Consider the following 26920-nt stretch of genomic DNA (forward strand, 5'->3'; position numbering starts at 1 on the left):
CTACTGAGTTTTTATGGATCCCAGGACAAAGTTTTTTATTTATTTATTTTTATTTTATTTTATTTTTTTTTAGGTTCAAGTTTTTATTTAGGTTCCAGTTAGTTAATATACAATGTAATATTAGTTTCAGGACTAGAATTTAGTGACTCATCACTTACATCTAACACTCTGTGATCATCACAGTAAGTATTAGGGCAAAGTTCTTATGGCTAGTTGGCAAGAACAAAAAAGTCCAAAATTCTTGGCATAAAGTTATTTCTTCTAGCTAATCTTTACAAAGAATTTGGAGCTTTTTTTATCCCTCATCCCACTCTAGTACAATTCTACTAGCCTGTTGTCTTTTCTCTAAGAATTTGCATTTACACATCCTTAACAACAAGAATGTCAACAGATATATAACTCATCTTTATGGCCATGGTAGAAGGAAAAGGAAAGATATGTAGATGAAATCTAATTATCACTGGATGCAAACAAAAAGAAACTCTAACAGGAGGTAGTTAGAGAGGGTATGCTCCAGCTGTCCACATCTTCCAAAATGACAATAGATTTTATGATGTTCAGAGTCATAATCACTTGCAAGATTTTGTACCTTGTACCCTACTCTTATCTGCAAGTTTAGCTTTCTTAGCTTTTGGAAAGACTCACCCACTGTTCTCCTATTTGTGTATTTGTTGTAGGAGGAAAAGCCAAAACCTATAATTGCCATGGTTTAGTCCCTGAATCCCTATGTAACATTAAATCCTTCTGAGGTCAGTAAAAATTTGGCCTTGAAAAAGACTGCAGGACCAGCCACTCCTATGAAGAAAAAGCCATTTGTTCCTCTGCTTCCCACAGAGTTAGCAGAATGTATTACGACAGAAACAGAACAAGTCTGCCAGGACCTGTGCAGACAGAACTATCCGTTCACCAACCATAAACAGATCTGCTCTTGAGCTATAGAGAGTCATAATAGAAATATATATTGCCTTTTATCTTCTTTTCAGTGAGTAGAGTGAAGTGTCAGGAGTTATTGCTTTAATATCAGTAGAGAAGAAGCCATTTCTTTTTTGAGCATGTGCGTAGGTATACATGTAACAGCACACACAACTATAAGACTGCTATGCTAACCCAATTCTTAGTAGCCATTCTAAAATACATAAAATTGGCCTGATAACATCATCAGTGCATACAGCCTTGAATTGTTCCCATGAAATCATGTAAAGAGCTGCCTGGATATTTCTACCCAAAGAAAAGGGAAAAGGAAGACAACACTTTTACCTCTACTTAACTCGCATAAACTTAATTCAGAATAATGAGAACATATATGGGGTTTAATTGATTATTGACTTTATGTTTACAGTGCCCACTGAAATCAATGAGAGGGTGATGTCAAAGACTCAGTTGAGCTCCTGGATAATGTCTTAAAACTAAGAAACAGAAAGGACAAGTACTGATCTACTGAATCTTCTATAAACACTAACTAGGCTCAGGGTAATTTCCCCCACAAGCAATTGGAATGTCTTATTTTATGCCACGACATTTAAGGCTAATAACTCGATTAACCTCCTATCCCCTACTAACTAGATTTATGAAATGCCAAGGGAGCCAGTAAAGCATTAAGCTTTAGCTTGGGTATAATTACTTTTAAGTGAAAAAACAAAACCATTACCACAAAACTAAAGACTTCCTACATAGCTAAACTCAGACCTTCACAATATCTATTGTCATATAGAATCTTGGTCAAATATAGAAGAAACAAAATAGATAAAAAAATAACAAGTAATTGGTCAACACTCAATAACAAAAGCAAAGATTACATTTTATAAGCATTAGTTGAACTTCTAGCTTCAATTGCCCTTGATTTAATGCTACCTATTGGCCTTAAAACTTAACAATTCATGTTTCAGCAAATCCATCAAGAGGATGTGAATAGAACTGAACTAGGATATAGTCTCTCCTATGATAACAAATTTTCCTTTCCCCTCTTTCCCTTTTTACTACTGAAAAGAAAAATAATGAAATAAATGGAGGAGTATTTCATACCGAAATTGTTAGCCATTGCTCATTTTGAATAACAGCTTTACCATTTTGGCAATAAATATGATAGGAATAATACCCTATAAGTGCACACAAAACTTTTATAACTTCTTTAGCAATTAATTTGTCTCTCTCTACTCCTAGATCTTATTACTGTGAAAATCTGTAGGCATCTTCCCTACAAACATGGTAATTCGGACTCTTTAGCAACATAGCAACACTGATATTATAGTAACATCTCAAAGACAAAAAAAAAAAAAAAGCAGAATCAATTAAGAGTTGGAGAAAGGCTTACCTGAATGCTTGCTGTAGAGCGATTTTTGCGGGTTGTGGTAGTAGCCATTGTAGTGGTGGTTTCCATGACAGTAGTAGACATTTCTGGTGGCATGGAGGTCGTCTGTGTTGTTCCCAAGATTGAAGGGACTTCTCCCACCAGCCGGACACTTCCATTGATTTTAATATTAGGGTTATTCTCAGCTGCCATGTTCAGTACTTTCAAACCATCATAATAGAGCCCAGAGAGCTGGCCTTGGAAGAGACGTCCTTTGTCTTTTCCACCGATGGCTATTTGCGCCTGGGTGTTGAAGATGGTTAACTGCCGGCCTAGTGGGTTGGGTGGAGGAAATATTATTATTCCCATATGTTATTTTTTTTTGCTTTACCTAGTCTGAATGGACCAGGTATCAAAAAAGGCTTCCTTGAGCAATTGAAGGGGAGAAAACTGGATAACAAAAATTCAATGAATATTAGCAAGTAACATTTCACTATGTTTATCTCTTCCACTGTCTAGCTGAATATCTTAGATAAGCTGAATAATTTAGTCTCTATTTTATTATTGTGAGGAAAGAGAAATCTTGGTTCAATGATGTACAGTATTGCAGTCTTCTTAGGTATGTAGTTGTGAATGACAAAATGGAACCTCCAAATCAGGTGATGACAGTAATAAATACCAATTGCACTAAGTTTTAACCTACAAAGTTATATAACAGCTACTAAAAGAATTATATATGGCAAACAAAAACTCAGTGAGGTAACTCAGGACGCTGAATTAAAAAAAAAAAAAGTCTGATAATTAAATTAACTGAAACTAAATTAAATTCCAATTAAAAGATTTGGATTCACTGCATACTTACAGAAATAAAAGTTTACTCACCAACACCTCATTTTCTAGAAATCTTCATGATACATCATATTCTATCTATACTCTCTGTTTAATAAACATCACAACAGATAATTTCCTACCTCTTTTGGGGAGGGATGGAATTATGGTCACACAATTCTATCTTTCCCTAAAACATGGGAAATAAGCAGGTGTTGATAATGTTTCTGGGGTGGGGAAAGAAAATAATGTCATTCCAAATCAATGAATTTTAAAAGAGGGGATGGATATTAATGAAAAAGAGCAACACAAAAAACTCCTTAAAATGGTATAAAGGTATGTTAATGTGTTGAAGACTAGCAGTAGTTTAACTTATTTGGAGTTCCCATTTGGGGAACCATTTGTGCTTCTGTGAATAGAAAACTATCAGAATGAAATCATGACATAATAGTCTAGAATAGTGCAACTCAATTTATCTTCTTACCAACTACCTCTACTTAAAAAAAGACTCTCTTAAGTGCTAGATCTTTCCCAGAAAAACTTATGCAGCTTTTTAAGGCTAAGGCATTCTATGCTATTATTTCTTTGGATTATTTCCTTCCGCTTTTCCATATGGAAAAGGGGCAGAAACTTATTAATGGAATTAAATATATCCTCTTTGAATTTTTCTTCACTTAAATCAGTAATCATTCTTAATCCAATCACTTGATTTATTTTAGCTATAAAGGACTGGGATGTTCTGGAATATTTCTGCCTGCTTATTAAAAGGGAGTCTAATTTTAAAAGACTAAGGTTTTTGCACCCCTATCTCTAATAAGAATAGAGGCATACTGTAATTTTTGGGCTCTTGACCTCTACCACTAATACACAGTCTTAAAATCTATACAATGATTAGCTATCCTTGAATTCCTAGTATATAACGTGGAATGCCTTCTGAATGTATAATAATGGATAAAATGGAAAAGTCAAAAAAAGGAAAGTCTATATTTTCAGAGGGAATTCTTTATGCAAGAGTGAATTCTGCTCATGGAACAACTCTTAAGGGCATATTAGTCAAGAATGATTTATAAATAATACCTTTCTGAAAGTGTTAAATACTGCTGTATACAGAATAGAACAAAGAATTTTGTTATAGTGAAAATTATCTGCACTCTCTAAAAATATTTGGAACATGAAAATGGAATCTGTTGGATTTTATAACAGAATTGTTCAGATCCTAAGGGAAATTCAAAATAGATCTAATAGATTTCTATTATTTTCCTACCAATTCCTTCAGTGCCCTGTGCACATGCAACATCGCCTGCCCTATGGCCTCTCATTTCTCACACAAGATGCACCAAATGTTCAATGCATAATAACACTGGATAATGGGTTGGAATTCAACTCTCTCTACTATCATTTCTTTGACAATAGCTTTTTTGAGGGGGTCTAAGCTTACTGCAAAAGAAATGCCATGATGGAAGAGAATAAATACACCTTCACTCTTGCATAGGCTTTTGTGGGCAACTTAACATAATAAAGAGGAGCTGCCCAAAAGGAGATCTCTAGGACTCAATTCAGTAGCTTACACCAGATAGACCTAATGTTAAGCTATCCTTTCTATTCACACAACTGTTGGCCAACCATAATATTTATTCATCTTCGTTTTGGTATATGCTCTAGCATGGATGATCATTGAATAGGGATAGCTTTTTGGTATATGCTCTAGCATGGATGATCAGTGAATAGGGATAGCTAGTGATAGGCAAGAAATTTTATATTTCTGAAAGTACTTCACACCTGTAATGATCCTCACCTTATTTTTCTAGTGATATTATTCTGCCAATTATTACAAATAAAAAGAGGGTCTGGGAGGACTGAAATGCAAAATTGAATTACATTGGCTGGAAACAATGGATCTCCTTTATTCCAGTTGCCATAGTATACTGCATAAAATGGTCTTTCTTTGTTCAAGACTAACCCATTCATAGAGAAGGGCAAGGCATGTTTCCACAGACGAAGCCACTGTTCCATGATTGGCTATTGCTGCATTCCCAGAGAGATCTAACTGTTTCTTGAGAACAAAACGCTCGTGGGGTGAAATAGGGAAGGAGGTTGTCTATCCTTCCATTTTTCATCATGCTATAGGAAGTGTTTGGATTTTTTGTTTGCTTGTCTGTTTTATGGTCTATTTCTGGCTAGATCTGTTTTTCTTCTGTTTCAAGATGCTTTCCTAGCCCTTTGTACCTTGGATTAGGTAGTTCAGAGTAAAGCTGACAGTCACTAAAGTAATAATGGGAAACTCAGTCTCCTGCCAGTTTTTCCTCTGATCAATTTACCTCTCTCAGCCAAGGAGGAGTAAATGAATAACTCAGAACCAGTAATCACTACCCTTTCCCTATGAAGGGTTATTAGAAGGGACTGACCAGAGCAAGTTTTATCATTTGCTCAAGATTTCTCAAAATCAATGTCAGATCTCATTATTGTCATTCATTATGATCAATCATGTGTCTTACAATAAGCAATTATGATATCTATATCCCCAACTAAGAATTGTTCTATCATTCACAATACTAAATTTGGTTACACTAGTACAGGGCTTATAGCAGGTTTCTTTTTGTTTTGCCTTGGGTGCCCACCTTCTTGGAAGTCATTTTTGTTACCTCATTTGGATATCAAGTTCACATACTGCTTAAATTAAATCTTTGCACGTCTCCAGTCAGTGTTACACAAAGACTAATTAATTAAACCTCAGAACACCCTTGGGGAATAGGCAGTATTATTTCTCCTCTCCTTAGATGGGAAATCTGAGATATAAAGAGGTTAAGTGGATTGTCTAAGGTCAGAAAGTATCAGTCAATAGTAGACAGAGCCAGAAAACAGACTCAGGAATGCTGTGACCCAGATCTCTTCTCCAATGACAGAAATAACTCCAAAGAGGCATTCCAAGTACTTCCTGATACGTCTGCCTATTCATCCTTCCATCTTTACCCTCTTTTACTCATTGTCTTTACAAGGTCTTTTGGTATATATTTTCTACTCCTTTTGAAGAGAAGGTTAGCTAGACAGAGGAAGGGGTAAAGCAATAGAATGAATAGATGTTACTCACCCAATGCATAAAAAAAAGTAATTTCAGTTAAAATAATGTAGAAGAAAGAACCTCCAAGTTTGCAAATAATCATTTTCAATATTATGTGCATATATAAATACATACATATTTGGTTAAGAAACTAGCAAGCCACCCTCCATTCCCACCTGAACCACCCTTCCCCTTCGATTTGTCATCTATTTGAAAGTGTCCTTCTATATGAAAGCCAACTAATAACAATGCTATCAGAAGGAAAACTAAAAGCCTACTCATAACTTTATAATGGTTTATACAAATGAAAACGCCTGGCATGCTCTTAAACTTAGACTTCAAAAGGCGATGGAGTAAAAGAAAATATTATTAACATAAAATCGAAAGAAAAAAAAGTTCTCTCAGGCACATGAGACTCAGACATGCATCTAGTTTTCTTCTCCTTTTTAAAAAGTGAGGCAATCATAGTCTTTAATGTTAAAGGGACTTTATGAGCTGGTGATTACTAAACAAAATTATTTGCTTTTTAGAGTTATTCTTAATTTATTTTTAATTAGACCACATACGTTAAAAACAGGGCAAACAGTTAAGACTTAGTGAGGATTTTCCGTGTTTTAGGGTCTAAATGTTGTCACCCAACTTAAAACTGTAATTAAGTTTGCTTAAGTTGCATATTAATATATTCAATTACTTTTTATGTATAACTCAATCAAATCTCTATAAATTTTAAGAACTCACTGAAGGTCTTGAGACAAGAGTAGCTTACACTGGCTCAGGAAAGAAGGGAATAAATAGTTTCCGGAAACAGAGCATTCTCTTCATTGAAAGGTAATATTTACATCCTAACAAACAGAAGCCACACAGAAAATTCTAACATCAGGTATAACCGCTGCCCTCTTTTATTAACAAAGTGGTTGTTTTCTTCAGGAAATAGAACTGCTGTTTTGCCTTTCATGAGCCTTTCTTTTCCAACTCATTGTCTTAGCTACTTCCACTTTTGTTGCATAAATATCAAACACATAATGGTATTATACAACCAAAGTGTAAAATAAGCTTCTTCTTCTTCTTTTTTTTTTTTTTTTTTTAGTTTCAGTCAGCAACTAGGACACAATTAACCTCTTATGAAATACTTTTGCCTCTGTAAGTTTGAATCTAAAGGCAAAATTCATCTTTCTCATACTTTCTTCATTTAAAAACAAATGTTAGAAAACACTGCTCCCCTTATAACATTTGTCTTAAGCAGTTTAAGTTACAAGAGTCGATCTGATGATGATTTTTTTTTTTTTGTTATCCATGCTAGAGAGTAAAGCCAAAACAGCCTCAAGATGTAAGTTTAAAGAGTACTTTTGAAATTTCTTTAGAAAGCTTTGGTATAAGAGGTAATTTAAAACAAATTAACAAATAATGTCATGCAGTGGTTAAATTGCCATAATACATTTCTTTTTTAGAGGTTCCTGGAATTTCTTGTTTGTGGTTGTCACGCTGATAGCAAGCTAGATGTTAGTCCCTTTAACTGTATTTTAATGGCAATGTATTATAGCATGATTTATCAACATATGGCAGGTGGAAGCTGACACAAATTATAATGAAAATTAAAACAGTCATTTATGCAGCAGGCGATTATCATTTAAGGAACATTTATTTGCAGGCTTTAAAAATGAGGGTTTAGAATCAAATGATTTTAAAATGAAAGTTTTAACGACGGTTACCTTTTTCCTGCAGCCACTCCTCTACGGGCCGGTTATATTTGAAGGGGATTTTCTGTTTTACCATTTGGAAGCGTTCATTATCAGTGTTGCCTTTAAAGTTTAAAAAACAGCTTAAAAAACAATCTGAAAAGTCAATACGTCATTAAAAAACATCCTAGGTTTTTGGTTTGTTTATGAAGTTTTTAGAAATAGATATCAATTTATCTTTAGTAGAGGTGGAGTCGAAGTCACTCTGCCCTTGGTTGACATGTTTGAGGTCAGGCTAGTCTTAGCTATGCAGTGCTCCATCACATTTTGGAAATGTGGCATGAGATGGGAATCAGTGAGATTTTTGGCCATTTATCGAAATGGGTTTACCATTACCCTTCTTTATCATATTGGGCCAATGGAGGCACAAGGAATTTCTTGGTTTGTGAGTAGTTCATTGACTAGTCCATGGTAGGGGACTCTCAGGGTCTCAGTCATGCAAGATCTACTCTTACAGTACTATATCATATCAGAAGTATGGGGTCATGTACTTCCTTATTCTCCGCTCAAGTGTTTATAACTGCTTTATCTTCTGGTGAAGGGAAAAAGATAATTAAGCTTTGATGGCCAAGGGAGACTTCTTATTCCATAAAGGAGACCCTGGCATCGTATGTTAAATAGATGGAGTATTATAGATGGTTCTTTATATCTATTTAAGACTTGTACCATATTTTAATTTTTTTGTACTATATTTTAAAAGAAGAAAACCCAAAGTAAATATTTGTAAACCAAAGTGGCTATAAATATAGTGATGGAGTATTAGCAGACTTTTAAGCATCTATATTTTATTACTAATAGATGCAAGCTGTATATGGTTATCTAGTCTCTCTCTCTCTCTTACCTTTCTATGAGAGGTCCTTTCTGAACAGTAATCTATTCAAAAAGCCTATTTGGGATACTTCCTCTAAGCATGAAATATCTAATTAGTTTCAAGCCTCAAACATAAATCCTTTAACTGCTACTATGCCCCCTTATTCCTTTTGTAACTGTTGTTACTATCCCTGAATGGTTTGTCTAATTAGGACAGACTTGGAGAGTGGTATTGTGGAGATATACCCCTAATGAATATGCTTCGAATCACAAAATAATGAAGCCATACTTTGGGAACTGCTCTGCCTCATCAACCAACCTCATAGTGATCAAGCAAAAACTAGCGCATTCTAATTCATGACTTTTAGCTTATGGACCTATGTTGGGACTCAGGGAATCTCATTCCAAATTACCAACATTAAAAAACGAAATGAAAATCTCAAAACAGGTATCTTGGAAATCATTTTCAAAGAAGTCTAAAAGCCAGAAAGAATGTGAGGATTAAATACAGCATCAGGCCAAGTGAGTAGAAGGTGATCATGGCATTTGAATCTTAAGGCCACCTTCCTATAGGGGTTATTATTCACAGAAAAGATTCCACGTGTGACTAAACTGGTACCTGCTTTCCATGAGGTGTAACATGGAAAAGAGTGGCCATGCTGGGAGATGTTTCCAAGATTCCTCATTCATTTCTGCTATGAACAAATGATTTTAAGAAGCTGACACATTCTCATTCCCAAGGAATAAAAAAATAACAAAAACAGTAACAACAAAAACAAAGCTCATGAAAGAGACAACACTGGGTCTGTTTCTAGCCTACATAATGGGATCTTATGTGGCTGGGATAAAACATATTAACATATAAAAGGATAGATCCAATAAATGGAGTATTATTTCTCATAGGAAAAAAAAAAAGGTGGAGGGAGAAGATGTAGGCAAGGAGAAAAAAGCAGAAAGGCAACTTCTTGGTCATACAATAAGTCCATGGCAAAAGATGGTAATTTATCTGTTAACATAGTTACCAATTAGAGATTATTATAATAATCCTCCCTGGTAGATCTGGGTATTAAGAATTCTAATAATCCAAAATGAAGTTGGGTAAATTTTCACTTGTCTTCAGAGAAAAGGAGCATGCACTGAAAAGAACCTATATCTCTTCCTCTTAATCCTACCCTAAAGAAGACAGGTAACACAAAGGATGTCATCCATCTTCATAAGTTTTGACCCCTCCCAAGTTTTAGTTACACTAAAGTATTATACTGAAAAATGGCAAATGGGTTGTGCCAGATTCACCTTAAATATATTCTATTACTTTGGGTTTTCTGTTACTGTTGTTGGCTACAACATTAAATATAGTGATACCCTGCACTCCACTCACTGTGGAATAGATTAGTGAAGTCAAGAGCAAATGTAAAGGTAAATATTCTTGGAGACATGCAGGAAAAATCAAAAGTATCTAAAATTTCCAACTTCCAGTGTTTTATATGCACTGAAATAACTAAATAAGAAGGTACAATGATTTACTTCCTCCAAAATACATAGGGGGGCTCTTTGTCCTCCTAAGCATCCCCTCTCCATACACTCTCTTTCAAACCTAAATCTCCATAGAAAAATCATTTTGAGGCATGATACAGGCTAGAAAAAGAGTAAAGTATGTTGGATAATCAATAAGTAATATGTTGGGAGAACAGCATAGCTATGATTCAACCTTAGACCCATTGGAAAGTGAAAGAGAGAGAGTCATTCTTCTCCATCTCAGCTTTAAAGACATTTAGAAAAAAGTTTTAAGTTTTCCACATCAGATTCATAGCATCTGGCACTAATGATAGTGATCTTGCATACTGTTAAAAGTTGTGAAAGATGGATGGTCATTTGGAAAACCAAATTGGTTTAAATTGCCACATTAACATTGTTCTTAGTCTCTTTTCATGTTCTTGTTGGTTTTTATTTTAATTTATCTCAAACATTAGTAAGAACTTTTTTTAGAAACATGTGCATGAGAATGAGTTCATTTGCCCCAGGCCCCATTTGCTAGACTGACTGAATAGTAAACAACCTTCTAAACATAATAATTCATACACAGGGACTACCTGAAAGCTGAGCAAACTTTGTAAAATTCACATACATTCATATTAAATCCTTAATGACATTCAGTTATACATTTCATATAGCAACCAGTATGAAAGTTTAAACAAAGTGTGAAATCAGTTCTTCAACAGAAGTGAAGACGTCCTCAAGAAAGAATGGCCTTATGAATAGTAATGTCATAATGTCACTAAAAAGAGGCATATGTGTGTTACTAATTAGACCAAGAAAATGTAATGACCACATTTCTCAAACACACTGAGAAATCTATAAATTGCACCATGAGATCTTCAAATAGACAGTTCTTAAATTACTTATATGGGTCTGACACTCACCTACATAGAACTGAGTTTTAGAAAGAAAATTAGTCACATTTTGTTCTGTTTAAAATTAAAAATGTGTGTGTGTGCATGTATATCCCCATCCACTTTTTTTTTTATCAGAAATTGAGTTTTTTTTAATGCCATTGGCCTCCTACATTCATTTGCATTTGTATCATTGGTTCTATTATCAAGTATTTCAACTCCTTGGAGACACATCTAATATGCACTGTTGAATTATAATATTGTGAAGAGAAGAATACTCTGAGGTGAAATTTTTAAGGCCCAACTGGTTCACACAGAGCTCCAACCTCTATTTGGAAACACCTCATGTTTTCTACATTTGAGTGAATCCATTTAGGATAAAAAAAAAAAAGAGAGAGAGAACAGAGTTAGGAAGACAAAGAAAGCAAATTGACCCTTCAACAGTTTCCCAAAACATCGGTCTCTCTTTGCAGTTCCAAAGGAGTAAACTTGAAATTTGTTGCCAGCCCCAAAGGAATAAATATTCTTTAAATTAGAGAATGGAACAATAGAGAGAATTTTCATGTAGCACAGAAAATGACTTTTATGACACCTCTATTATTATACTCTAGTGGTCCAAACACAGATCCTATTCATTAGCTATTACACTTATTTTATTTAAGCCATAATTAATACAGCACAGGAGTTAGGATCATGGGCTTTGGAGACAAATTTGGCTTCAGGTTCTAGCATTAGCATTTAATAGCTGTGTGACCTCAGGCAAGTGACTTAGCCTCAGTTTCCCCATTTCTCAATTCACCATAGGACTTGGTGTAGTATAATAAGAAGTAGAGAATAAACAAAACCTGGGATATGAAAAACATTCACGTTTTAAGAATTATTATTAATACGATTCTGTTCCTTCCTCATGATCTAAAGGAACCACAATGATTCCAGGGTGTACTTCCATGGTCTCAGAACTTTACCAGGCCTCCATTCAAAACATGGCCATATTCCATTTGGACCCACAAAGGTTATCTTCCAAAGATCAACGAGCTATAGAAAATGAAACATCCTAAATATCTCTGAAATCTCCTAGCTGTTGCTTTTTATATTTCTGAGTCTTCTAAAATATACTTAGCTAACCCCATTTCCAAAACAAAGTGGGTTTCTAAAACCACTGAAAGTAAAAGAGCAATCCAGGCATTGACAGATGCGATTTCTTGGTCTAGCCACAGGTAATGATGATATACTGCTGCTAAGTTGAGGAAGAGTGTCTTAAAGGTTCTGGCAATTTGCATCAGGCTGGCAGAAAATGCTTTCTTGCAGGTAGCCTATAAATACCATCTGAAATGTTGTCAAGCACATGGACATGCTAATAGGAATACAGTAACAACTTCATCTGTGGGAAATTAATGCCAGAGGTACTTTTTACATTTTGTTTTGAGTCCTAGAATAAAAGAAAAAAAGTTTTCTTTATTGCTTTGTTGACATTAAAAAATGAGACTATGGGTCTAATGAACAGTCAAAGAATGAATACTATGTATTAGAGCCAGAGGCAAAAGAAAATCGATGTGGGTAGGCTCAAGCAATAGGGCATTTCAGAGGTTCTTACAGTGTCTCTCTCCCCAAAGAACACTTTGTGAGTTTCAAAGCAAATGTAAGACACTAAAGAAAAGGAACTGGTGAAATTCTCTAAGCTCGGCTCTGGTCTTGTTCTTGATGTTGACCCAGACAAACTCTCCCAGAGTCAGAGAGGGGCTGTTGTGTTACCCAAAAGACATCTAGAATGTTTGGCCACTTGTAAGTGATGGATAGACCTCAACAAAATATGAGCACCTGGTATATATAAAGGCAGTTCAGCCAAAGAGCTCAAAGTGCAATTATAAGCATCATCTCATTAATCCTCAAATACACCTTTGGGATTGAAGAAAAAATAACTATTCATGTTATGAGCCTTGATCCTTTCATGTGACAAGGTAAAGAAATTAATATCTTAGAGCAGAAAACTGATCAGTTGGGGGAAGTGAATTAATAGACCCAGAGCACAAGGGCATTATTAAGTAAGCAAGCTTCTTCAGACTCACTTCGATGGTTCTGTGAGCCCAGGGAACCACCTTTCCCAAGTGATGAGATGTTTGCTCCTGGAACATAGTGTGGGTCACTCAGGCATACCTGAGTTGGCCAGTGAAGCACACTGTCTCATAGATACATTCAGAAATGAAAAACATATGTGGAAAGGCATATAATTTCCTTCTTATATCAAAGTCATTGTATCGATCCACAGTTTCTAGGCTACAGGAGTTAAGCTGTTGAAACAAAGATGGCTCAAACATGAGTAAAAAGAACAATGGCTGTGGTCAGGCTTTGGATGAAATCCTATCTCAGACATTTACCACTTCTGTGAACTTGAACAACTGGATTAATCTAGATGAGTCTCAGAGTTTTCTTCACTTGTCTAAAAAAAATGAAGATAATAATACTTTTACTGCAAGGTTTTATACAAATTAAATGCAATAATCCAGGCAAGGACTTAATTTATGAGGAATTGGAAGAAGTCGGGAATGGGGAAGTTCTGGGATTTATCTTAATCCTCAGGATCTTTCCCTAACACATGTTGGAAATTGAGGACCATGTTAGAGATGTATCCCTGGTGTTTTATGTCCAGGTACCCAAGAGACCATCTCTCTATTCTTTGACCTTTGCTCCTAGCTAGGGTGACTTTTTGTGCAAATATGCTAACGTTGAACTTCTTTTTCATTCCCAGACCTAATTGAAAGTGTCATTTCTGTTGAAATGTAATTATCCAAAGGCCACTTGTCCTGATGCAACAATTAGAATATTTATCACCAGTCCCTCTCCTTTTCCTGTATGTTGAGGCCATTCTCAACTCTCTTCCTAAAGCTCCTTTCCCCTGGAATTTCTCTTCATTTCTCCTCATCCATCAAGGATATTTTCAATCCCAGAAATATTAATAAAACAGGATCTGGGGGACTTCAATATCTTTATTTGTTTCCATATTTTAAGAGAATATTTTAAAGTAATTTCTAATGGAATCTTCCTCAGTACAGTAGGTCTATGTAGCATCTATTCTTTAAGAGCCACTTTCAAAAATGACCTGTTATGAATCAAAATATAAATAGACTATAAAATTTGATTGGCTTCCATAATTATTTCAAAATGTACACTAAAGCTAGACTAGTCAATTTCAATGGCTGAATTTTGTCTAGTTCCTTTCTGGTAAACTCGTTTAAAATATCTATGCCTTGGTGTATCTTTAAATTTTAATTTCTCCCTATGTAGGATGAGGATTACAATATTGACTGCAACATAGGGTTCTCTTGAGAACTAAATGTATAAGTCCTTAGTATCTGCCACAATTTAAGTGCTCAATATATATGGCTTATTACTATTATTGCTATTGTGATAATAGTACTTGATTCAAAAGGGTTAAGCTCAAATGAAGGTAAACTTATAAGAATTACTTCACTACACAATTTTTAGTGTCAAATCTTTTCAAATTTCCTTTTAACATAAAGCCTTAGTGTCCAGTCTTCAACCATTTGACATATGATCCCTTTCAGATTCCCCCAGGTGCCTTTCTTCTTATCACTTATTTCCTCCTTGTTGCAAAAGCCACAGTGTTATTTTGAGGTCACTCTTTCCTGTGATCTATGCATTCCTGCATGTCCACCCTCTGCGTCTCCCTGTGTCTCTTTAATCTTGTTGGTTTCTTTCATTTCTCTCTAGCAACATTCCTCTCATGCAGAGGGAATCAAATTCAATGTTTTTAAAGGCAGAATGTTAGAATATTTGGTACAAAAAAGATCATGTATGTGTGAGGTTCCTATACAGCTCAGAATATAGGTAAGAGATTGGAAGTATAATTTCAACAGGCAACAAATAAAAACATTTTCATTCTCGTGAATAGGAAAGTCATACCAAAATTAACATGTCTGATGTCATAATAAACTGATGTTGTAGTAATTCTTCTGTTGAGATCTTACGGAATCCTAGTATTTATAAATTATAGGTCTTCTAGACCAACCTTAAATCTCATGCCTACAAATGAATATATTATCCCTAAGGGATCTAAAGACTACAATCACTGTATCATGTTTTACTCATCCTTGACCTGGTTAATATACTGGTTTGCAAGAGTTGTCTAAACAACCACATCATGGCACCGCCACATATTAGGCTTATTTCCAACTAAAACCCCAACACAGTTTCTACCTGAATTGCTTCCCCTAAAGCTTGGGCCATATTGCATGCATGCAATATATTTTATGAACTTCAAAGCAGGACTTTAATTGCACCCTATCAAATGTATTCTTTTTTGTTTCACAGCAGCATTCCAACCTGATAAGAAAATGCTTAACTTTAAGTCTTTTGTCTCTTGCAGGAGACACATTTCTTAGCTTCATGTCATTTGCAAATTTGATAAGCATATCTCTCTGCCTTTATTCAAGACCCTGAAAAATGTACAGAATAGGAATATGTGGTGGCTTTAGAATGTCTATAAATTCTTTGAAACTCCTTTCTGTAAGAGATGGAGCTTGATTCTCCAACCTTGCATGTGGCCTCGACTTAGTGACTCAATTCTAAAGAATAGGGTATGTTGGAAGTGACAGTGTGTGGCTTGAGAAACTAGATCAAAAAAGGCATTGTGACTTCTCTAATTTTTTCTCCCTCGCTCCCTCCTTCCCTCTTTCTCCCTCTCCCTCTCAATACCCACTCTAGCAAAGCTAGTATGATATCATAAGTACATAAGGACACTTAAGTCCTTTGCAGAGACCTACATGGAGACCCGAGGCCATCAGATCTCCATGCCTAGGTTAAGTCTTGAGGTGACTGCAGCCCCAATTGCTATCTTGATGTCAACTCATCAGATACTTTGAGCCAGATCCACTCAAATAAGCTGCTATCCAATCTTGGCCTACAGAAACTGTACAACAAGAAGTATTTGTTGTTTTAGGCCAGTAAATTTTGGGGTAATTTGTTAGGTAGCAATAGATGCAGGGAAAGTAGAAAACTTCATCTGAATGTTTCAGCTTAACCAGAGGCAGACATCCTTAAGATGTTGTCATAGCTCTTTTTATATTATACTATTTCAGGGAAATGAAGACACACTGTGTCTATAGCATACTCCTCATCTGCTAGTTTGTTAATGCCATCCAAAGAAAATTAGTCTAGTTCCATAAGATTTGTTTTGATGAGCCCATGTAAGTCCTTAGCCATTATCAGATTCTTTGTTAAATGGTTAAGCACATCACAATTTTTCTGTTAAACCTAACACTTGAGAATTTTTATGTTATCAGTCTCAAGTTTAAGAGATTCATCCTTTTATATCCTGTAAAATTTGGGATAGTTTTCCTACACTAGTTTTCTATTCTGACTAAGCAAACATTAACAGGGGTTTGGGTTTTAATTTCTTAAGAATTTGGGAAATTATTCATGTAAGACCCATAGATTTGAACTCTTCTGAGAAACTCTGTTACCATTTCCTCAGCAAAAGGTGGACTGGATTTTCCTAGTCATTTTGTTTGTACCAGCCTTTACATTCTGAGGGAAATTCTCCTTGCTAGAGAACATGCTGGTGATGGATGAAGATGTGTGAGGGTGAAGGAGTGGGGATGAAGGGAGTCCAAAAAACCAGTGAGGTCCCACTTAAGCAAATGGGTTTTTTTTATGTTTTATAATTAAAAAACAGTTTCTGGGAGTTCTTTGGAATTCACATTTTATACTTTGAGAGAAGGAGTCTACAATTTTAAAGTTGCATAGACTTCAAAGATTATCTAAGAAATATATTTTCCCTATCTTAATGTTTCTCAAACTTCTCACTTACAAAATCATTAGAAATAAGAGTCCTAGCATAGGCAAGCCTCAGAGAGTGTAGATTTCAAGGATAACCCTCCCCTATCAAAGATATTAATTAAGGAATTGTCTGTACTTCTATTTGTTTGATTATATGGCATTTCCAAGGCTTTTCAAAAAATGAACCAGTTGGCAGCCACGCATCATTTAGCACAAGATTCAAAGGTCAGATATACACTACTGCAATGTGGTACAAGAATCAAAATTTTCCCAGGGAAGAAATGACCTCAGGGAATGAAGTAGTTGTAGTATATCTCAAATTCATACAATGCCTCGTTAACTCTACTTGGCAAATTAATTCAAATTGATTTGTTTGTGAGAATTGCAGCATGGCCTCAAATCTGGCTACAAACAAAGGATAATGATAAACAATGTATGGAGCTCAGAGAAAATGTCTAGAGAAAAGTATAGATCAGCAAGGGGGCTGTTTTTATAGCATAACTGTCTTTGTTAAAGAAAAAAAGAGAAAGAAAGAAAAGCAAAGTAGAAAAATGAAACAAAGAACACACCTATATAAATAAAACTTGCTTCATAAATAACACTGATATATCACAAATAAAACAAAGGCAGATAAAGTGAAAATATCCAAAGGAAATATAAAAACAAAATTAAAAACAAAATGGACATTTAGTTTTTTAAAAAGCAATTAACTCAATTTAAGCAAAGTGATAAGACACACTGAGGGAAAAAAGAAGAAGAAGGCAGCCATATGATATGGCAGTTAGAGCCAAGATTAATTCCAAATGTCATATCTTTTTTTTTTTTTAATTTTTTTTTAAGATTTTATTTATTTATTCACAAGAGACACAGAGAGAGGCAGAGACACAGGCAGAGGGAGAAACAGGCTCTATGCAGGGAGCCCGATGCGGGACTCGATCCTGGGACTCCAGGATCACGCCCTGGGCCAAAGGCAGGCTCTAAACCACTGAGCCACCCAGGGATCCCCCAAATGTCATATCTTAAAGAAAAGAAAGGGGAATGCAATTCCTCAGTGAAAGCCACTAGTTTACAACTTCACACTGAGTCCTGAATTTAGGGTTGTGAATGAGAAAATTTAAGAGGGAAATATTATTATAACTGCCACAACTTTTCCCAAACTTTTTGCCAAAGATCTCTGCAAAACAGCTCCAACCTCATTCTGATATCCATGCCCTTTTGCAATGATATTCTGTCACTCCTCCCATCAGAGGTTGAGTCTACTTTTCCACCCCTTGATTCTGGGTTGGTTCTAAGACTTGCTTTATTGGTACAGGGCATATAAGCAAATGTGATATAGGCAGAGGTTTGAACAGCCCTTGCATATTTAGTGCTTGCCCTCTCATGGTGCTCATTGCCATTATCAAGAAAGTTGAAACCTGTCTTGGCTCCTGGAAGGTGAAGGATTATGAGAAGAGAGATCACAAGAAGAGAGATCCCAGCCATCCAAGCCACTTAGTCAATTCAGCTGAGTCCCCAGACCTCTAAGTGAGGCCATCAAGACTACCCAGCTCCATCCAAGCTGGCCTGAAACAGATAAAACATCTATATGACCCACAGAAAGCATGAACTGATAAATAACAAGGGTTTGGAGTGATTTTGTTATGCAGCATATATTCAATGATACATTGAAGGAGCTGTGAAGTCCAGGAAGGACTGGGTAGCTAAGATTGGGTAAAGGAAGCAGTCTCCTGTATAAGGGTTTCCATAAGAACCAACAGAAAGAAGGGGAGCTCAGCTGCTATCTTTGGAGTCAGAGGAGCTTGTGTGGTCGTCACAGTCCTGGAATGGAGTCAGGGAGGCATGGGCCCCTGTTACCTATCGTTAGCCCTCTTCTTTATTATTAAGAGAGAATTATCAAATCCAAGGAAAGCGATGCAATAATGCAGCCCCTCAGAGTGGGGGCGGGTCAGGGCTGAGGAAGCTGGGACAGGGCAGGGAAGCCAAAGGAGGATTGATACTTCTCTGGTCTCCATTTCTGGACTTGGACTAAGTTAAGGGTAGGACAATGGTGAGGTTGACTCCAGAAATAACAAGGAGTAGAGCTAATAAGGTGGCACTCAGCTACTTGTGTGACTTCTTGTCATCAATATTCAAATGAGGGCAGGTTTGTAAGGAAAGCAGCCTGGACTTAATGGGAAGATGTTCTGGGACCATAATCCCTACCCACCAATGGATTTTTTTACTCCTTAAATGATTCCTTGGGGAAATCTAAGAGGACCGCCTCTTTTTTTCTAAGCTAATATTATGTTTATTCCCATCCTTTACTCCAACCTTCTAACCAAACCAAACCATTGATGTTCTTGCAAGATACGAATAATCACTGAATATGAATGAATAGGTTTACTTAGGCTTAGAATAGAAAGATACGCAGCACCACACTCCCTAGTAATACAAAACAATAAAAACAAAGTGAAACACTGAATTGAAGACCAAAAACAGATAAAAAAAACATTTCCACCTTGCAATTTTGTCTTTTAAAAAGCAGGCAGTGCCTCTTCAACTCCTTTTAAAGCTTATGGATCAGCAAAAAACAGCCTTTATAAATTCACTGAAGTGGGTTTAGAAGTCATTTTTCTGGGATTTAATAGGTGGTATCAGAATTGTATTACATTAGCATGTGAATGGCAGTTGGATTATAGAAAAAAACATCAAAACTGATCAAAATCTAAGGAGTTAAGAGTAAGGACAACTAACATTTAAATGTTTTGACTGACAGACAATTCGAATGATGCATACTTGTCAATAATTAGAAGTATGTCACATGTTAAGTCATAACTCAAATATTAGTTCATATTGTAAATGTGATAGCCAGCATAGCCATTTTTAAAAAATTTGATTTTTTTTTTACTCTTTTAAGAAAGTCATCAATAATTATGTAAAATTATCCAGACATTTAAAATATTTACCTAAAACCTGGACTCCTCTATCTTGCCACTATCAGTTCTTGTGGGTATATTATTTTTTATTGTTATTGTTTTGGTATAAAATTATAATCACCTTAGAAGTAAGATTAAAAAAAATCTTTTACATCCAGGTGTTCTGATTCCAATAAATTATCAAGTTATTACCTTTGAAAGTCTAAATGATTATCACGGTTCCTAATACTTCTGAAAATCTACAAATTTAAGATATATTAATAAAATATTAATTACTCTCCCTTCTTTTAATTATTTAATATAAAATATTAAATAACATGATATTAAATCTCAGCTGAGAACTATGTCTAAAGATCTTTAGGCTATTTTATGTTTAAATATATTTATTTGTGCTGGGGCAAATGCAACGTTTTTAGTATTTACCCATTGATATGTGTGTGTGTGTGTATGTATCCTACAGATATAGAAAGAATTTATAAATATCTCAAAGGAAATAATGCCTTCATATATTCTCCATAGAAGCTTTCACCTTTCCATAAGAAATATCTCCTAGATATCTGTAAGAAATAAATATCTAGGATTTAAAGAAATGACTGAGAATAATTTCAAATGACATCTCTAATGATAATGGAGTTGAACAAAAAACTTTTCAAGCCAAAGAGAAGAAATCAGATCTATTTTCTTGGTAGAAGAAAAGCAAACTGTATCATCTGTAACATTTCAAATTATACTAGTCAAATTAGAGTAGTCCATTTTCTGTAGAAATTTCTGAACCAACCAAGAAAATGTACCAGATAATCTAGTATTATCACCATTCTAATTGCTAAGTTCCTTTGAATCTTACTTTTCCAGAAACCCCACTTTTATCTTTGCAATAATGACCCAAGAGATTAAAAGGCCTTCGAATGATTTGATTTGCCTACTCAAGTTCATGCAGTGTCTACTGATGTCCCATTGCTGTTTTGTCGCAAAGCACTTAGAACATTAGTAAGTATAAGGCACAATTAGGATAGGAGATGAAACAGGTAAGAGAAGAACATGTAGTTTTCTTGGTTTTATGTTTTCATTCCTGATTATCAGGGATGGTAGTTTATTTAAAGCCTATTGGAAACCTTACAAGTGCTGAAATTTCTGAACGGGGATTGCAATCTCCCATCTATCCAAATTCAAAGCTGCTGCCCAAAGATGCACCTTATATTTTTTCTTTCAAAGATTTACTTCTGAGTGTGATTCAGGAGAACCAAGACACAGCGAGTACTAAAGAAATAAAGAGACTTCTTCCTTACTTATCCTGTTTGATTTAAATATGTTCTGATTGAATAATGGCCCAATTCCTATTTATTATTCAATTCCTAGCACAGGGATTTATAGAGATGGATGCTTAATAAATACTTTTACAGAGGAATCTGAGTGCTTTCTGTTCACAAAGGAATGTAGATTCTAGGATTGCTTCCATCCCTAGAGGTTGACTGTGACAACTGGGATTTTAGCTATTAATACACATTAAAAAGGCAGTGAGGTTTGAACATACATAATTACACTCAAACTCTTGAGCTTTCTAGTCAACAGTTTGCTTGTTCGAATTAACTGCAGTGAGGGGAGTGGCGGAAATCAAGGGATCAAAGCCAGAAGCAAGAGGAACAAAGTATACTTAAATTGATTATTCTAATTGACCAGGAAAATCTAAAGCAACTGTAACCTGATAAAATGATGCAGCTATATAATTATGCACCCACAGAATGAGCTGGGTTTACTGGCTGAAAAGTTCATTAATGATTTGGGCTAAGCGTTTTTAGGGGACACATGCAACTACTACTGCATTTCAATCAGAATACTGGAAAGCTGGCTTGGAACAAGTGTTGAGGATGAATTGTGTACAACTACTGAGGATGGGAATAAGGCTAGAGAATTGCCGTAAAGGTCTGGGATCAGGGTTGGTCAGGACTCTGGGTTGACATAGCACCTGGCTCAGTTCAGTTGCCTTATTTCCAGAACAGATCTATTAAGAGTATTTCAAAATTCCCTTTATGGACCTCCTTGGAACTCAAAATTCTCTGAGGTCTTAGTAGACGAATGTCACAAAATGAAGGAAAACTATTAGATTTTACTTGGTTTAGTTGCTCTAGGGTATCTCAATTGTCCCCTGGGAGCAATATCTTCTTTTTCATGTATTACCTTCATTTTTTTCCCCTCCAGTTCCACCCTCACCACACAGAAAATTCAGTAAAATTCCAGCTATTCATTTTGAAAGTCTAAAAGCATTTTGGTTCTATTTAAGTTGGTACTTCACTTATATAAATTCCTATTTTATTTGAAACAGTCAACATCTCACAACAGTTTTATATAGGTTTGAAAATGAAGTACTAAGTATTTCCAAACCTTGGCTGTCTGAGAAGATTTTAGATTTATTTTTACTTTACATATATATATCTATGTCAGATTTATATTTAGTTATATTTTTTTGAACTTTCATGGATGCCTGAATGTTCTTTTTTCTCTTCTACCATTTTGTCTAAGTATACTGGGAGATTTGCTCTTTTAGACCTACAGAGAATCCTCTCAGAAATGTAAAAATAGTTTAATATTTTTAATATTAATATTTTAATTTTTCAACAAAGAAAAATCTGCCAGTAAAATTTCAAAAAGTATTCATAATAAAAATGTTATTTTCCTATCACTTTTAAAGTGAACTTGTATATTAAATACTTGTAAAGAATACTCTTTACCTTTGTGAATATTATTGTTATATACATGCATACAACAAAATCAGAAGCCTCCAATAAGGGGCAGCCTGGGTGGCTCAGTGGTTTAGCGCCGCCTTTGGCCCAGGTCGTGATCCTGGAGACCCGAGATCGAGTCCCACATCAGGCTTCCTTCATGGAACCTGCTTCTGCCTATGTCTCTGCCTCTCTCTCTGTGTATGTCTCTCATGAATAAATAAATAAAATCTTTAACAAAAAAAGAAGCCTCTAATAATTTCAGCACAGTTGTGCAGTTTAGCATTTATTGAACACAGCTATATTGCCACTTTGACTAAAAAAAAAAAAAAGAGTTGGGAGAGTAGTTTCCCCACTGTGACCACTTTGCATAGGTTCTAGAAAGCCAAGTCTGGTGGCAAATACTCTGGTGGGAGAAACTTTGACTTTAGGCTGACAGCTTTATTCCATTCAATTCAGTATTGAATATAATTTATTTACCTATTACTGATTTATTATATTTTGCTGAGATCAGTAAAATGGCTATTTTGTGTAAATTAAATAGTCTGGTCTTCTTTAGTTTGATTTTTATTTAAAATCTTATTTTAAATTTGTGCTTATGCATATATATATATATATATATACACACACTCATAATCTGGTACTTTTTTTTAATAAATAGAAATAGATTCTAAAAGCTCTAAAACTCAACAGCAAGAAGTAGGCTGAATCACATCTAAGAAGAGTCCACCCTTGAATGGCAGATCAATGGCCAGAAACAGAATAGAAGCACAAGTAGGAAGCTCCTAATGGCCAGTTAGGGACAACCAATCCTGAGGAAATGGAGAGAATGTTCTCTGGGACTCAGAAAATGGGTGAATCAGTGAACAGGTAGAAGCAAAGATGAATGCTAAGAAGTCAGTTGGCACCTTTATGCAGAAGGGCTATGGAGAATAGGCTAGGATAGCTGAGTCAGTGGCTAATAAAAAATATCATGAAATCAAAAGAAAGATATGCAACTTCCCTAAGGGGTGAGTAAGAAAGATTGTATTTGGATTACCACCATTTACATAATAAGTAGAAATAGAAGAACTAGAGAAATATTAAGACTTTCAGTTTGTCATTTTCAGATCCTGCTCTAAGAGCAATGTATGGAATAACATAAATGAAGATAGAACTGAATCTATGTCTTTGGTGTTCACGTAGGAAAGCAGCATACGGTTAGATTTTTGTTCAAGTACAAGTACATGGATTGCCTATCTCACTTGTGTATTTCTTTATCCTGAATTAACCTCATGAGTAGGTCTATACTACTCAACAGTATGTTCTCTGTGTCTCAGATTCAACTCATCCACTTCGAGATTATTTTGCTCCCTTTATTCTTAGCAGAGATGAACAATCCAAACAACAAAGCTAATGGATCAGTAAAAACAGAGATGTGGGCTTCAAAATGTGCATGATCCAGATTGAGTGCTCCCTTACTACAACCAAAGGATAAATCTGGCTCATCACACTTTCTTTCTTCATGTAAATTGTTTTATTAGAAGGCAGCAGTGCCTGTTCATTTGTGTATCATCCATGATTGTTCTTGGACAACAATTGAATTAAATAATTGCAAAAAAAGACCTCATAAGTTGCAGAGCCTCTAATTTTTATTTGGTCTTCTAGAGACATTTTCTAAATGAAGATATTAAGGGGAGGAGGGAGCGGCTCACTGGCTCAGTCTGAAGGGCATGCGACTCTTGGTCTTGGGGTTGTGAGTTGGAGTGCCACATTGGGTGTAGAGATTACTTAAATTAAAAAAAAATAAAAATGAAGATATCAGGGTCTCCATGCCGATATTGAAATTCAAGTTGGCTTTATCACCTGCTAGTTGTAGGATACTAGAGAGTATATTACCTATTCTTACTCTTGTATGTTACTCTTTGAGACTCAGTTGCCTCATCTACAAAATGGGAATACTAATAGAATTGCTTTCTAGGATGCTGTGAGGATTCAATATGATAATCCTTGGGCCTGACACAGAATAAGTACTGTACCAGTGTTACATCTTATTAACTAATATCATTCCCCTAAAATCGTTTATTCAAGGATACACTATAATATCCTTATACCTTTGTCCAAGATATATAGCTCTCACACACTTATAGGCATTTGGAATAAAGATTTCACCATTGAACTCTGAGAAAAACCACATTTCGATAATGTGATTGAAATGAAAACAAATTTAGTTTAATTAAACATCGAGACTGGCAATTGTGCATTGGGCAGAAACACATTTCTAGTAAATGTTTAATAATGTGATTACAGTGTGTACTGCATGCACTGGGATGTGGGACACAATAGTAAATTTGCATGTGAATTTACCTCTGTCAACTAATGATTCTGAGCTCTGTGTACAATATGAACTGGAGTCTCCTGGGAAACAGATGGAAAAATGGGGTAACAGAAAGAGAGAGGGGTGTAGGAACAAATAAATCTATGTAGAATCCCAGTGTTGACACTTTCTGGCTCTGTGACTATAACAAATGTGCTCCAATCCCCTGAGCCCTGGTTTATTCTTCTGTAAAAGAAAGAGATTAATACTTTTTTCCTGTAACCATGGGGCAGATTACACAAAGTGAAATAAGGTATGAACAATGCCTGCTCATTCCTTCCCCTCGGTGTGAAAGGTACAGGTCGTCATATCATAGTTTATGGTTCTGTATGTCTAGATAGGGAAGCAGAGTCTGTTAGTATTGTCCTAGAGAACCCAAGGTCACAGCCCAAATTCCACCCCACGCTATTCCTGTTTGGCCCTCAGGCTCCATCAGACCCTTATGTGTGCCACTGAACCCAGATTTTATCTGAAAGATAGCACCTTCTTACGCTATCTGGAACTGTAGGTACAATATGAGGTAGTGCACAGGAGCACTAAATTTGCCTTCCAAGAGATATAGGCTGGAGTTCCAGGTATTCATGTGCTACCTTATGACCCTGGGAGAGCTAGTCTTATAAGCCTCTGTGTTCCCATTTATAAAATAATGATAAAAGTAGTTCCTACCCCTTAGGGCTATTTTAAAGATTTAATATAAGAACTTAGTATGGTGCGTGGCACTTAATAACTGCACAATAAAATTTAAGTATTAAAACTATCTTGCTTGTGTACATGCACTTCTCTTTCACTACACTATAAGATCCTTGAAGGCAGAGGCCTTGTTTTATTTTCTATCATCTACCCATCATTTAGCACAGATTCATATGCAAAATAGATTTTGAATTAATATTTGTTGAATGGTGGAATGAATGAATGCATAAGGAGATCACTCCATTTAAACTCCCCCCTTGATGAGGATGGGGGATTAGTAAAATCTCTTTTTAATAAAAGGCAATATTGGTTAGTAAAGGGACTTCTGAAGTGTTTCTGCTATTTGTAAGTACAATATGATTTTTTCTGGCCCATTATCAACTCATTTTCATCATATGCTTTGATATAACCTTTAGCTTTGAGCTTGAATTGCCATTTTCCACCTATATGCCTAAGTCCCCAAGTATTCTTATGCAGCACTGTATCAATCACTGGCATTTGGCAAACACTTCCATCTAGGCCGACACAGGGCATCAGGGACTTACCACAATGCTGTGAAAGTACCATGTGAAAAACAATGCATCTCATAAAACAAACTAAATTATCAGTGGGAATCAAATCCAGTCCACATTAACTCCATGAACTGAAGATTAAAAGTGCCTCTTTGTCCTTGACTCATTCTCCCTTTCCTCCTTTGACCCTCTTTTCCCCCTTCTTCAGCCTGCTGGGGTATTGACAGGGATTTTAGAGGAGTGGAAGGTCTTTATCTCTTTGAGATGAGCTGCAATATGATTACAATCGATTGAGTGATTTACAGTTTAGAGTGCCTTTCATTACCCTCTGTGCTTTATAGAATTATAAATGACATACTGTATGTGAATATATATTATTATCATTATTGGATATTTATGCACCACCTTCCTATAAGAAGCTAAATGTTCTTTTTAGACTTTAAATAACTACAGGGACCCTGCAAACTTGTACAAAATTTAAACTGAAGAGATTAAACTTGGAAACTTTTCCTATAAATATAGCTATACTCTAGGATGGGCATGAGGATATTTGATATCCATCTAACTCTGGGGCTGAGTGAAAACAGTACAACGTAATTGCATTTTACGGCTAGGATAATAATTTTGGAGTTTAATAGCTAAGACAAATTTTACAGGCCAGAATCTCTATTTATTATCTAAACTGGAGCTTCACCATGACAATAGAAAAAATAAAGTGCAATTCATTTAGTTAGCTTTGAAATTATGCAATGTTTGATGATGGCTTTAATTTGAAAGAATTTGTGTTAATTACAGATACCTTGCATACAGTGACATGTCATTAAT

At 35.5% G+C, this 26920-nt stretch overlaps 1 protein-coding gene across 6 annotated transcripts in view; it reads right to left on the minus strand.

The window, feature by feature from the left end:
* The window catches only part of NRXN3 (neurexin 3), a 1543117-nt gene that overhangs the window by 141857 nt on the left and 1374340 nt on the right, over positions 1 to 26920 (minus strand). For 4 of the 6 annotated variants that reach the window (XM_041758643.1, XM_041758640.1, XM_041758644.1 and 1 more), the window contains 2 exons: positions 7883 to 7972; positions 2312 to 2619 (listed from right to left, as the gene is read on the minus strand). In XM_041758643.1, coding sequence (XP_041614577.1) covers positions 2312 to 2619; positions 7883 to 7972 — 398 coding nt within the window. The remainder of the gene's footprint in view (positions 1 to 2311; positions 2620 to 7882; positions 7973 to 26920) is intronic. The other 2 variants (XM_041758645.1, XM_041758641.1) reach the window with 1 other exon arrangement.

The sequence above is a fragment of the Vulpes lagopus genome, chromosome 6, assembly GCF_018345385.1.
Source record: "Vulpes lagopus strain Blue_001 chromosome 6, ASM1834538v1, whole genome shotgun sequence".
NCBI classification, from domain to species: domain Eukaryota; kingdom Metazoa; phylum Chordata; class Mammalia; order Carnivora; family Canidae; genus Vulpes; species Vulpes lagopus.